At 43.4% G+C, this 14984-nt stretch overlaps 1 protein-coding gene across 1 annotated transcript; it reads right to left on the reverse strand.

Annotated features, from left to right (window-relative positions):
- Window positions 1-5131: 5131 nt before the first annotated feature.
- On the reverse strand, window positions 5132-11548 carry LOC105354483 (insulin-like growth factor 2.S). The gene is made up of 4 exons (XM_011477701.4): window positions 11360-11548; window positions 9210-9354; window positions 5684-5868; window positions 5132-5611 (listed from the first exon to the last, which is right to left on the reverse strand). Exons 1-4 carry the CDS (start codon window positions 11402-11404, stop codon window positions 5486-5488), a joined length of 501 nt encoding a protein of 166 aa, XP_011476003.1. The 5' UTR covers window positions 11405-11548; the 3' UTR covers window positions 5132-5485.
- Between the last annotated feature and the right edge of the window lie 3436 nt (window positions 11549-14984).

The raw sequence follows: 14984 nt of genomic DNA on the forward strand, positions 1-14984 counted from the left end.
CATGCAGACAGACTAACAGGCATGCAGACAAACTAACATGCATGCAGACAAACTAACATGCATGCAGACAAACTAACATGCATGCAGACAAACTAACATGCATGCAGACAAACTAACATGCATGCAGACAAACTAACATGCATGCAGACAAACTAACATGCATGCAGACAGACTAACAGGCATGCAGACAAACTAACATGCATGCAGACAAACTAACATGCATGCAGACAAACTAACATGCATGCAGACAAACTAAAAGGCATGCAGACAAACTGACATGCATGCAGACAAACTAACATGCATGCAGACAAACTAACATGCATGCAGACAAACTAACAGGCATGCAGACAAACTAACATGCCTGCAGACAAACTAACATGCATGCAGACAAACTAACATGCCTGCAGACAAACTAACATGCCTGCAGACAAACAAACATGCATGCAGACAAACTAACATGCATGCAGACAAACTAACATGCATGCAGACAAACTAAAAGGCATGCAGACAAACTAACATGCATGCAGACAGACTAACAGGCATGCAGACAAACTAACATGCATGCAGACAAACTAACATGCATGCAGACAAACTAACATGCATGCAGACAAACTAACATGCATGCAGACAAATTAAGGCATGCAGACAAACTAACATGCATGCAGACAGACTAACAGGCATGCAGACAAACTAACACTCATGCAGACAAACTAACATGCATGCAGAAACTAACATGCATGCAGACAAACCAACATGCATGCAGACAAACTAACATGCATGCAGACAAACTAACATGCATGCAGAAACTAACATGCATGCAGACAAACCAACATGCATGCAGACAAACTAACATGCCTGCAGACAAACTAACATGCCTGCAGACAAACTAACATGCCTGCAGACAAACTAACATGCTTGCAGACAAACTAACATGCATGCAGGAAAACTAACATGCATGCAGAAAAACTAACATGCATGCAGACAAACTGACATGCATGCAGACAAACTAACATGCCTGCAGACAAACTGACATGCATGCAGACAAACTCACAGGCATGCAGACAAACTAACATGCATGCAGAAACTAACATGCCTGCAGACAAACTAACATGCATGCAGACAAACTAACATGCCTGCAGACAAACTAACATGCTTGCAGACAAACTTACATGCATGCAGACAAACTAACATGCATGCAGAAAAACGAACATGCATGCAGACAAACTAACATGCATGCAGACAAACTAACATGCATGCAGACAAACTAACATGCATGCAGACAAACTAAAAGGCATGCAGACAAACTAACATGCATGCAGACAGACTAACAGGCATGCAGACAAACTAACATGCATGCAGACAAACTAACATGCATGCAGACAAACTAACATGCATGCAGACAAACTAAAAGGCATGCAGACAAACTGACATGCATGCAGACAAACTAACATGCATGCAGACAAACTAACATGCATGCAGACAAACTAACAGGCATGCAGACAAACTAACATGCCTGCAGACAAACTAACATGCATGCAGACAAACTAACATGCCTGCAGACAAACTAACATGCCTGCAGACAAACTAACATGCATGCAGACAAACTAACATGCATGCAGACAAACTAACATGCATGCAGACAAACTAAAAGGCATGCAGACAAACTAACATGCATGCAGACAGACTAACAGGCATGCAGACAAACTAACATGCATGCAGACAAACTAACATGCATGCAGAAACTAACATGCATGCAGACAAACCAACATGCATGCAGACAAACTAACATGCCTGCAGACAAACTAACATGCATGCAGACAAACTAACATGCATGCAGACAAACCAACATGCATGCAGACAAACTAACATGCCTGCAGACAAACTAACATGCCTGCAGACAAACTAACATGCCTGCAGACAAACTAACATGCTTGCAGACAAACTAACATGCATGCAGAAAAACTAACATGCATGCAGAAAAACTAACATGCATGCAGACAAACTGACATGCATGCAGACAAACTAACATGCCTGCAGACAAACTGACATGCATGCAGACAAACTCACATGCATGCAGACAAACTAACATGCATGCAGAAACTAACATGCCTGCAGAGAAACTAACATGCCTGCAGAGAAACTAACATACCTGCAGACAAACTAACATGCTTGCAGACAAACTAACATGCATGCAGACAAACTAACATGCATGCAGAAAAACGAACATGCATGCAGACAAACTAACATGCATGCAGAAAAACGAACATGCATGCAGACAAACTGACATGCATGCAGACAAACTAACATGCATGCAGACAAACTAACATGCCTGCAGACAAACTAACATGCATGCAGACAAACTAACATGCCTGCAGACAAACTAACATGCAGGCAGACAAACTAACATGCATGCAGACAAACTAACATGCATGCAGACAAACTAACAGGCATGCAGACAAACTAACATGCATGCAGACAAACTAAAAGGCATGCAGACAAACTAACATGCATGCAGACAAACAAACATGCATGCAGACAAACTAACATGCATGCAGACAAACTAACATGCATGCAGACAAACTAAAAGGCATGCAGACAAACTAACATGCATGCAGACAAACAAACATGCATGCAGACAAACTAACAGGCATGCAGACAAACTAACATGCATGCAGACAAACTAACATGCATGCAGACAAACTAACATGCATGCAGACAAACTAACATGCAGGCAGACAAACTAACATGCATGAAGACAAACTAACATGCATGCAGACAAACTAACATGCATGCAGACAAACTAACATGCATGCAGACAAACTAACATGCATGCAGACAAACTAACATGCATGCAGACAAACTAAAAGGCATGCAGACAAACTAACATGCATGCAGACAGACTAACAGGCATGCAGACAAACTAACATGCATGCAGACAAACTAACATGCATGCAGACAAACCAACATGCATGCAGACAAACTAACATGCCTGCAGACAAACTAACATGCCTGCAGACAAACTAACATGCCTGCAGACAAACTAACATGCTTGCAGACAAACTAACATGCATGCAGAAAAACTAACATGCATGCAGAAAAACTAACATGCATGCAGACAAACTGACATGCATGCAGACAAACTAACATGCCTGCAGACAAACTGACATGCATGCAGACAAACTCACATGCATGCAGACAAACTAACATGCATGCAGAAACTAACATGCCTGCAGAGAAACTAACATGCCTGCAGAGAAACTAACATACCTGCAGACAAACTAACATGCTTGCAGACAAACTAACATGCATGCAGACAAACTAACATGCATGCAGAAAAACGAACATGCATGCAGACAAACTAACATGCATGCAGAAAAACGAACATGCATGCAGACAAACTGACATGCATGCAGACAAACTAACATGCATGCAGACAAACTAACATGCCTGCAGACAAACTAACATGCAGGCAGACAAACTAACATGCATGCAGACAAACTAACATGCATGCAGACAAACTAACAGGCATGCAGACAAACTAACATGCATGCAGACAAACTAAAAGGCATGCAGACAAACTAACATGCATGCAGACAAACAAACATGCATGCAGACAAACTAACATGCATGCAGACAAACTAACATGCATGCAGACAAACTAAAAGGCATGCAGACAAACTAACATGCATGCAGACAAACAAACATGCATGCAGACAAACTAACAGGCATGCAGACAAACTAACATGCATGCAGACAAACTAACATGCATGCAGACAAACTAACATGCATGCAGACAAACTAACATGCATGCAGACAAACTAACATGCAGGCAGACAAACTAACATGCATGAAGACAAACTAACATGCATGCAGACAAACTAACATGCATGCAGACAAACTAACATGCAGGCAGACAAACTAACATGCATGCAGACAGACTAACATGCATGCAGACAAACTAACATGCATGCAGACAAACTAACATGCCTGCAGACAAACTAACATGCATGCAGACAAACTAACATGCATGCCTTATTCATCCCCACAGTGCTGTTTTCCATTTTCGCACAAATATTACCAGCAATATTTGGGGTTATTTCGCCTGTTTAAGGAGAAAAAAACAGGTTTCATCTTTTCATTCATGTATTTATAAATGTTGCATTTAATAACTAAATATTTTGGTAGCAAGCTAAATATTTAAAGTTTAATGTTTTATGAATATATGTTTAGTTTACTTACCGAATGTTTAGTCTGTAAACTAATTATAATTTAATAAAGTTAAAAATTTAGTTTGCAAATTAAATATCTAGATATTTATTTTTCCAACTAAAACATTAGTTTCGTAACTAAATATTGAATAGTTAAATAAATATTTAACTCAAAAACTAAATGTTTAGCTTTTTAACAAAAAAATCTAGTTTGGAGCTAAATGTTTAACGCTTAACTACATATACAGCTAACATGCAAATGAACTTACCAATAAGTGGAAGTAGACTATCAAAATAAAAGCTGGGTTGGAGTGATTCTTGCCAGCCTTGTTGACCATCATTAAGTAAAGTTAAGTAAAGCTAAATAAAGTAAAGTTAAATAATTATTTTAAAATCGAAACATATATAATTATAACTATATAATTATAAAATCAATAATTTAACTTTAAATGAAATAAAACCCATTAAAAACATTTTTGCTTTCTTTTTTTTTCCAGTAAATGTTGCTCAATCTTTTTTGAGTTGAATTATCAATATCAAACTGAGTAAACTGTATTTGGCACTTCAGCAAAAACATTTCATCTAGTTTTTGATTGATCTAACCATTTATCTCTCCCTAACTTTTCTGGCTGTTCAGTGTCTTCAGACATTTGAGCCAATGATGTCATATTTGTTGCAGTCTCCCAAGTTTTCCTTTCACCTTTGACACTCCAGCAGCTTCAGCTGTCAGCACTCATGCATGAATTCACAAACAGGGAATCTGGCGATGACTCCTCAGCTTCATCTGTGAGGAAGAACCAAACAGCTCCTGAGAGGTGCTGCTCCTCCAGAGCCGAGAGGTGTTTGAGCAGCTGCTGTCAGCAAGGTGCACGGCCGCTGCAGCGCACGGATCCCCACGAACACACACACAACCCCACACAATCTGAGATTCTGCCCTTTTATTCAGCTGCAGGATTACAGGCGGCTCCACAATAAATAAGAGAAACCTTTACAGGTTCACATCACACACACACATGCACTCACAAACACACACACACAGAAGCTGTACAACAGAGAGAGTGATAAGTGCACACGTTTTTGAGAGGACATATCGGCTGTGCACGTGCACGTGCAACAGCAGGTCAGTGGGCAGACAGGCTCCAGCTTCAGCTCCTTCCCTCCTCTCCTCTCAGGTCTTCAGATGTCGTCATCGCGGCAGCGTTTGGCTGCAGGAGCTCCATCCAAGAGAATTCTCTGAGATGGGGGGTCTGCATTTTGTATTCTTAGAGTCCGTCCCTCTATGGAATGAGGGCGCTCCGCACCCCCCACTGAACAGAAAGCGGCACTTTTCTGGTGGGGGAGTCCGTCCTGGTGCCGTTGGTTCTCTGCAGTTCCATCCTCCTTCTCTGGAACACTGTCTGGAACTGCAGCAGCAGAGAGTCAGGCCGGCTCTGCGTCCGTATGCTATCATCATCATCCTCACCATCATATCCTACCATGTGAGAGGTGGTCGTGCTGCTTGCGGTGGTTGTGGGAGGGGAGGGGGTGGTGCCCACCGGGCTCTTGGCTTTGGCACAGTACATGTCCAGATCCTGAAGCTCACAGCCAGGAGGCCTGCAACAGTGGTCCACAATGCCCCGCCCTCTGGGTCTAGAACCGTACCCGGACCAGGAGCCTTTACCTGCAGAGACAGACAGGTCAGCTTTCACAGACAGGTGAGGACAGACAGACCCCGCCCCCAGTCTGGACAGCCCATCCACTACATGCAGTTATAATGACAACCCCCTTATCATCATTCCAGCAACATCCCAACTCCGTTTGTCACCAAATATGTTCATTAACCAGACATATTTGTCTCCCCTATTTCAAACAAAAAAACAGTCTTTCAAAAGCAGATTTAAAGCAACTTCAGATGAAAAAGTGCTGCAGAGGCACAAATAAAACATACAAAAACCCATAATATAAGAAAAACCATTCAGTGATACATAAAAGAACAGAGATTATCTTCAATCCAGAGAGGCACAGCAGACAAAACTCTTGCCACATGTGAATGTGGGTTTATGCTCCGGGGTTCTCTGGGAAGTGGATCTGTGTGAACATGACTGCCGCGCCATCAGAACTGAAACCTGCTCCATGTAGAACAGTTTTTGTTTAAATGATTGTCTGACAAAAAGTGCAGGAAAAAAGTTGCACTTCCTGTGAAAATGCGTGTCAAAGTTGCAGATGCTGAAGTTTGATCAAGAACTTTCTGCCAGCGTAAGTATTACAGGTAAATGGTAAATGGCGTATACTTATTTAGCGCTTTTCTACCTTCTTCAAGGCCCAAAGTGCTTTACAGTCACAGACCCATTCACCCATGCACACACACATTCACACACACATTCACACACTGGTGAAACTAGCTATAGAAAATTCCCAATCTGCTGTAATATATATGGAAAAATGCTAAACAAAAGCCCCAAGAACTGTCGGCCCTGCCTGGACGAATGCTGAGTCACATCTATGAAACTGTTCACTTCCTCTAATCTGCCTGTGATGTCATTTGAGTGATGTCAGAGAGTTCACCTTCTGCTTAGCTGTGAGGTGGAGAACTGACCTTTACTCTAGCAAGACCAGGCAGCTTCATGAATCTTCCATCTGTCTGAGTGGTAGGTGAGAAAGCTGTGGAGTTCTAGGGCTATTGGCCTAAATGATACAATTCTAGCCCTTGTGTTATCTTAGATGACCCCCCCCCCCTTCCATTGAGGTGTTCTCCCTACCATGACAAAGGTGGATAAAGGTGGAAAGATTTCCTGTAATCCATGGACACCAGTGAAGATCACAAATCATTGAAGAAAAAAGGTTCACAGCACTGTCTAGTGGGTCTAGATGACCCTACTCCCAATGATAAAGTGCCTAGGATAGCACAAGGGTTACAGGTAGAGCCTTGATCCTAAATCCTTTACATCAGATCTATTCAAAACAACGAAACTTATTCTAAATGCTGAGTTTACGCCCAAAGAGCCTTCTAACATACTTTACTGCTAAACTACAGAGACACTTAAGGAAAACAAAGTGACAGTCAAATATTAACAGCAATATTTCACCTGCTTTAGGAGAAAAAAGCAGGTTTCCGTTTTCAATTTCATGTTTTCACCTTTTAATTCAGGTATTTTTAAATGCTAAATTTACTAACTAAATATTTAGTTAGCAGGCTAAATATTTAATTTAAAGTTAAATTATTGATTTTATAATTATATAGCTACAATTATATATATTGGGATTTTAAAATAATTATTTATTATTTGTTAAATAAATATTTGTCCAAATTACCTTTTTAGCATTTAACTAAATATTTAGTCTGGAGCTAAATGTTTAACGCTTAACTACATATACAGCTAACATGCAAATGAACTTACCAATAAGTGGAAGTAGACTATCAAAATAAAAGCTGGATCTCTGACTGATTCTTGTCAGACTTGTTGTCCATCATGTCCTCCTGCTTTACTGATTCAAGACATTCCAACCTGTTAGCTGAAAACGGTGGATGAGCCGTTTTAACAGCTTTTCTTTTGTAAATAGGCGTCTTCTCAGATTGACCCCAGAGGTGGACTGGACTATTAACTTTTGTAGAATCTTAAACCGTGCCGCTTTAGTTCACAGCCTTCTGTCTTTTTATTTTTTCTTATTTTTTATTGCTTCCTGCTGCTTCTCCTGCTCTGGTGAAAATCATAACTCCGCCCCAGTGCCTGCTGTTTCTTTACCAGTCCCTATACTAACAGAAATGACCTCAACAGTTCTTCTAGCTCATGCATTGAAATGACTTTACTTCTTTTGAAGGTAGGTCGATTAGGAGGGGACGGGGAGTTGGCATGGAGGCTGTTTATAGAGTGTTTTGTTATGATAATGTTGCAAAAGGAAAAGTTCAGCTCCATCGTATCGGTGTTCCAGCAGAGGAGGCTGTACCAACAGGTCTCTAAAGTGCAGCGATGCCCTGAGAAGAAACTGATTTACAAAAGAAAAGCTGTTAAAACGGCTCATCCACTGTTTTCAGGTTGCACATGTCTTGAATCAGTAAAGCACGAGGACATGATGGACAACAAGGCTGGCGAGTTCTGACAGTCATGCTCCTGCGCTCTGAGTGCTTCTGTTTCAGTAGCAGCCTGATAGCAGAGGGGCCTTGAGCTACACTGTAGAGGCATTGAGGTGAAAGGGCCTGCAGATCCCACAAGTGCTGCTTCGCACATCAGAGCTTCAGAGGCGTTCAGCACATGGTGTCGAGGTCAGCTGGCTTTGTTGTGGGCGTGGCTGCCCGATAACACGCCACAGCGTTTTCAAGATGACCGTGAGCATATCTGTTAAACATCTGTGCCAGTTCAGGAACCTTCAGTATATCAGAGTCTGGAGATTATTACCATCAGCAACAACAGCCTGAGCAGCTGAGGCAGCGCTCAGAGAGGCTTGTTCACAGCCTGTTCACAGCCTGTTCACAGCCTCGCTGCATGAGTCTGCCACCAGACCCAGATCAGTTCCAGGCCCCAGAATGTGAGGAAACGGTCAAAAGTCTTATGAACAGAAGAAAACAGGCTTTTTGATTGACAGGTAGCAGTGTAACAGCTCTGAAATCTTCACTTGTTCATCAATTAATCCAGCAATGACATCAGATTCAGGCAAGATGGGTTTGACTATTGAGTCACAAACCACAGGATCCTCCCACTCAATCAAACATAGAAGCTTTTAAACTGGACAGAGGCCTTGTAGACCTTCAGCTTTGATAATGTGATAAACTGCTGAGTCCAGCTCTGCGTTTGGTTCACATTTGCTGCTCAGGGTAATTACAGGAAAATGTGGATTCTCCTCTGCTTCAGACAGGTCCGATTTCCCTCCTGTTGTGGAGCCCTCATGTCCAGGAGCTCCTGGTGGACATCACTGCTCCTTTCTGATGATTGACAGCTGTGAGGAAGACAGTAAAAACAGCCCAAGCTTCTACACTCAGCTGTCAGGACGGTCTTCAGAGGCGGACACGTCCTCGGCAGAACTCACCCATGTAGATGCCTCGGTCTCCGCACACGAACAGCAGGTCGCTGAGCAGCTCTGAGCCACAGCGCAGTCTGGCTGCCTCTGCCGAGAGCGCGGGCCCCCACAGGCTCAGGCTGGACAGGAACACGCAGACCTGAACGCCGAGCACCTGGAGGGCAGCAGATACACCCGTTAGCAGTCTGGTGCAGCCCTTCCCCTCTCTCCATCCATGTTCTCCTCCAGCTTCTATCAGGAGTTTTGGGTTTCTCTGATGTCAGTCTGGACAGCTGCAGTTTATTTTCAGCACAGCCTGTCTGAAAACAGTCGCAGCTAATGAAATGTTTTTGTTTGGGACCAAAGATCAGGTCAAAATAGTTTGTGCATTTTCCTGCAGCTGGAAAGGATTTACAAAGAAAGACGGATTCCCTAATATTGTGGTGGGATCAGAATTTGTGGTTCTGATGGGAGAACAGATAATAGTCTGTAATCAGAATTCACAGCTCTGACACCAGATAAACAAGAAAAATCAAGACTGATGCATCATTTGGGAAAAACAGACGTGTCTGTTCCACAACAGTTTAAAGCTGCAGCGATTCTTCTTCTTCTGAGTTTTACTTTAAGTTAAACATGGAAAAAATTCACAGATAAAACCTTCTAGAAGCAGCAGCTGAGTGTCGTGTAGCGGTTTCAGTTTTGAAAACCCAACATGACACAGTTTTGGAAACACCAGTTCTTCTCTCAGCTCATTTATGCTGCTCAGCTGACCCGAGGCTTTAGTGCGTACGAGTTCAGAGGAGAAACACTAAGTAACTCTAGCGATGCCATCGCCAGGACCGGTCCCTCTGAACACGAGCAGCAGTCTGCTCCAAAGGTGTGTTGAAAACAGAGCTGTCTGAGGGGCTGCTGTGGCTTCAGCTTCCCGGCTTTAATGACAGGACTTTACTACAGACCTGATCAAGTTTGAAACCGCTTGAATGTTTGATGCGGCTCCATTCACATCGGAGCCAAAGGACCCAAATCGGCTGTGGAGGAGCATTTAGCCTAAACACTTCAGCTTATAGCCAGACTTTGATTTTGAGGCAACATGGCAGAAGTCAAAGCCTTCATGCTTGAAGGACAGCAGGAACAGTGTTTTAAAAAAGAACCATTACTAAGCACAAAGATGATCAACAACCGGGTGAAGGTGGGGTCAGCAGTCCCATCCATCCATCCATCCATCCATCCATCCATCCATCCATCCATCCATCCATCCATCCATCCAGCCGACCTAGCTGCTTTTGGGCAAAGGCAGGGTTAACCCTGAACGGGTCACCCGTCTGTCAGACACACACACACACACACACACACACACACACACACAGACACACACACACACACACACACACACACACACACACCCACACACCCACACCCACACACACACAAACACATACACCCTAAAGGGGGCAATTCAGAACCACCAATGAACCTATGAAGCAGGCTTTGGACTGTGGGAGGAGAGCGCAGTGTCTGGAGAAAACCCACACAGGCACCAGAAAAACATGTAAACTCCACATGTTTTTGCATTCAAATCCAAGCCGGGATTTGAATGCAGACCTTTTCACTGTGAAGGGAGAGTGCTAACCACTACACCAGCATGCAGCCACCAATGGATAAGCCAAACACTAGAATAACTGCAGTTTTAACCTGAACATGTTAGAGCAGAAAATCAAATGTTTTCTGACAAAAACAGAGTATCCATCGACGTCCAGATGTGGAAACTAGGTGGGAGGGGCTATTCAGAAGGTCAAACAAACCAGCTGGGAACAACTGGATCTCACTGAGAGCTCAGACACCTTTAGGCTGGATTTAGCATCAAATAATAAGAAATGGAAATTCAGTTCTTAAAGGGAAACATCTTTTCTTTGTGCTGCCTTAACCTCCTCCTAAAACACACAAGTCACTGGGACTTTTTTATACTCAAACTTTCCAGTTTCTAGTCTGGTCACAGAAGCGTCGCCCTGACACACAACCATCTGCAGGGACTTAACGTCCTGCAACAGTTTGAGGATTCAGGATTCCAGACTCCAATGCTCGGGTCCTGTGGAGATGCACCTCTGATGATTCCAGGGGAGCCATCCCATGAGAACAGGACCTGAAGCAGGTTGGAGGAGAAACCAGAGGAGCAGGCTTACCTGGAGCGTGGGAGGCCGGCCAGGGAGGGGGCAAGACGGGGGCATCCTGTCCGAGTGCAAGGTTTCAGCGGGCCTGCGGTCTTATAGAGGCAGGGGGAGGTCCGCTGCAGGGAGGCCACTCCTCCCTCCACGGTCAGATCCTTCACTGCTAAGTATGTCCGTTTCCAAGTGGCGGTCCGAGTCAAACCAGGATCTGCTCCCGGCTGGACCCCCACAGCAGGCGGGCGGAGGCCTGCGCAGGGCTGGACCCCCACAGCAGCCGAGCGGAGGCCTGCAGAGGCGCCTCCTCCCGGCTGGACCCCCACAGCAGGCGGGCGGAGGCCTGCGCAGGGCTGGACCCCCACAGCAGCCGAGCGGAGGCCTGCAGAGGCGCCTCCTCCCGGCTGGACCCCCACAGCAGCCGGGCGGAGGCCTCCTCCCGCCTCTTGTCCTACAGACCCGTGAGAAGCTCGTCCAGTCGGACTCGGACCACCTGCTTTACAAAGAACTATCTTTGAAAAATTGAATCAAATATTTTTAAAAAAAGGACAGATGCAACAAGTCAGAACATAAACACTGCCCCCAACCCCGCACAGAAATAGCATGCTCAGTAATAAAAAGGAAAACAAACAGGCTTTCCAAACGTAACTTTTATTGCCAAGAAGCATCGTTATAACAAAGACATCTACTCAACACAAATGTCTTATGTAATCATTCCCAACCACCAATCTAGAAGGCAGATTGTATAGTTTTATTATATGTAAATGTCAAAGATGGTTTTTTTTTACAGTATCTTCAGTCTTATCAGTTTTCCTCCATGTATCAAAAAACTGACCTCTGACACTGAAGTTCAGGTCTGCTGCCCCCTGGCGGCCAAAATCCAGAGATCCAGAGGGCAGAAGAAGAGAAAATAATGATCCATGTCACCTCAAGCACTTTTAGGGTCAGTTTTGAAGGTTTTCCAGAACCTTTGAGCACTTTTGATTCCCATTATGGTGGCCACACAACAAAAATAACATTTTAAAAAGAAGGTTTGAAAATCAGCATCAGTAAAGCAGACTTTATAGAAATCTGATCTTTAAGTATTTGAATGTTTGAATACATAAATAAGACTTGAAGTCAACTTTAAAACATTTTAAAACATTTAATCTAAGTTTTTTTGAAGGAACAGGAGCTGGACATAAATGTACAGATTTTCACAAAGTTTATCCTTGAATCTTCCAAGGAAATGTTTTTATTGATATTTAAAAGAAGATCATTTAAAATAGCCTTTTAAACATCTGAACTGAACACGGACCTTTATGGTCCTCAGCTGCAGTCAGGCTAACATGCATTTATTGACACGTAACACACATGAACATACACATCTAAAAAGTCACTTTTTAAGCAGACTTGACAGCACATAACTCTGCTCTGCTGGCGTCTTTCCTTTAGTTCCACCCGTGCTTGTTTTTTTACTGTCACTTATTTGATTATTTTCCTTTTTAATTGTTCTAACCTTTTAGTAGTTTTCAATGTTTTAATGTGCGCCTGTTTGCTTGACTGCGGTCATGTTAAATAAACGTAATTTGATTTGCTACAAACACACCCACAGCACGAAAATGAGGTTCTTGAGAGCGTAAAGAGGAGAACGTCCCTCATTTGCAGATGTGTAGAGTTCAGAGGTCATCACTGCCGCCACAGCAGCTGCAGCAGAAAAAGATTCCTCAACTGAACCAGAACAGGCCAAACCTCTGGAGGACACTGGAAGAAGCAGGTTCTGATCCCAGTTCAGGGTCCAGACAGCAGGTTGTTGAGAGCGTCGTCCTCCTTCTGCAAGCGGGCCTTCAGCTGAGCAATCTCCTCCTCTTCCTCCAGCTCTTTATAGACGGCGTCCTCATCCGTCTGCTTGCTAAAGACATCATACCCTGAGGAGGAGCCGCTAGCTTCACCTGCCAGAGTCTCCTGAACAGCACCACCCTCCAGACCCGCCTGCTCCATCCGGATCCGCTTCACACTGAAGGCGTCAGGGGAACCCCTCTCCCTCCTGAGAGCGCTGCAACTCTCCTTCCGGGGGGACCAGACCTCCCCCGGGGAGGCTTTGGTTTGGCACCTGGACTCCGTCACATTCTCCTGTAAACACCAGATTATAGATCAGAGGCCAGGAAGAGACGCTGATGTGAAGATGAAGGAGTGCTGGTTAGCCGTTTAAGCTAAGACACGTGTTTGAGATGAACCGGCACCTCGCCTGGACCGTTGGCGGGACCAGGCGGCGGCCGGCGGGGAAACGCTGAGCTGCAGTGAGACTGAACGAGTACAGGAAGTAGGAGTGTCCTTAAGCTTCCATTGAATTTCATTATGCCTCTCCCTTTTAGTATGATCTGTGCTACTATATCTTTGTTAGTCATTGAAAGTATTGTAATGTATGGATTAGTTATCAATCAGTATTTTCATTGATTGGCCAACATTTGTATTTGTGTCTTTTTAGCTCTACAGGTATTGAACATCTGAAATAGCTGCTGGGCTGATTCTGGCTCATTGCAGTGAAGCTTTTAATGTGCAAAGACAACAATCAAACCCAGAAACACAAAGGATTCATAAGTTCCTTTTGTTGCATAAATTCAAATATCTATCTATGTTTAGCAGTACAATGATTTTCAGTAGAAAACATAAAGGAATTTAATGTTTCCAGTAAAATCATTTCTAATGAGAAGGTAATCAGAGTTAATTTGATTTCAATGACCATTTATGGAAAAATAAATCTGGTTTATTTTTTCATCAGTTATTTGCAGAAAGTTACAAAATACTCAGATTACCTCCACTGAGTGCAAGGCGTTTCTGTTAATCATCCCTTTAACTACAGGCCCATCTAAGTGAGCACGGGACACCACAGGGGTGCGTCCTGAGCCCACTGCTGTTCAGGCATGACTGCACAGCTCAATACAACAACAAACACAATGTTACGTTTGCAGACGACACAACAGTGATGGTCTCATAAGCCACAATGACGCGTCTGCGTACAGAATGGAGGTGGAGCATCTAGCAGGGTGGTGGACATCCCATAACCTCCAGATCAACGTGGACAAAACTAAAGAAACGGTGATCGACTTCTGGCCATCCCCCCCACTCATATGGAGAGAAATTAGACTCAGTCGGATTTGTGCGTGCGTAATTCTTGATTTGTGCGTAAATTAGGATTTGTGTGTGATTTGTTACTCACATAATACGTTTTGTGTATAAGTTAAAAAAATATAAAATGAAAAAAATACAAAATGCAATTTACGTATGCACAAATCAAGATTACAACAGCTTGAAACTACTTACACACACACACATCTTTAAAAAACACGCACGAATCCCTTGTTACGCACGGATCTACCGTGAGACTGTTTTCACGTCTCACAAATCCGTCCGTAAGTGCTCCGTTTAAATACCAGTGGAATGCTCGGTCATTAGAATTTTCCTATCAGCCTTCCCTTCCAAACGTATTTCCTTCAGTGGGTGTAGCAGGGCTTAAAAAACTTTAGAGGAAAATAAAAATTATCGTCTGAGAATATGACGTTCACTTTTAAACGCTAATATATATGTTAAAAGTATATTATTCTCCGAGACACCGAATTGATGTAAAATGCGTAACAGGAACGACCAGTAGGGGGCACTGTTTTTT

This window comes from Oryzias latipes, chromosome 7 (genome assembly GCF_053564925.1).
Source record: "Oryzias latipes strain Hd-rR chromosome 7, Olatipes_Hd-rR_3.1".
NCBI classification, from domain to species: domain Eukaryota; kingdom Metazoa; phylum Chordata; class Actinopteri; order Beloniformes; family Adrianichthyidae; genus Oryzias; species Oryzias latipes.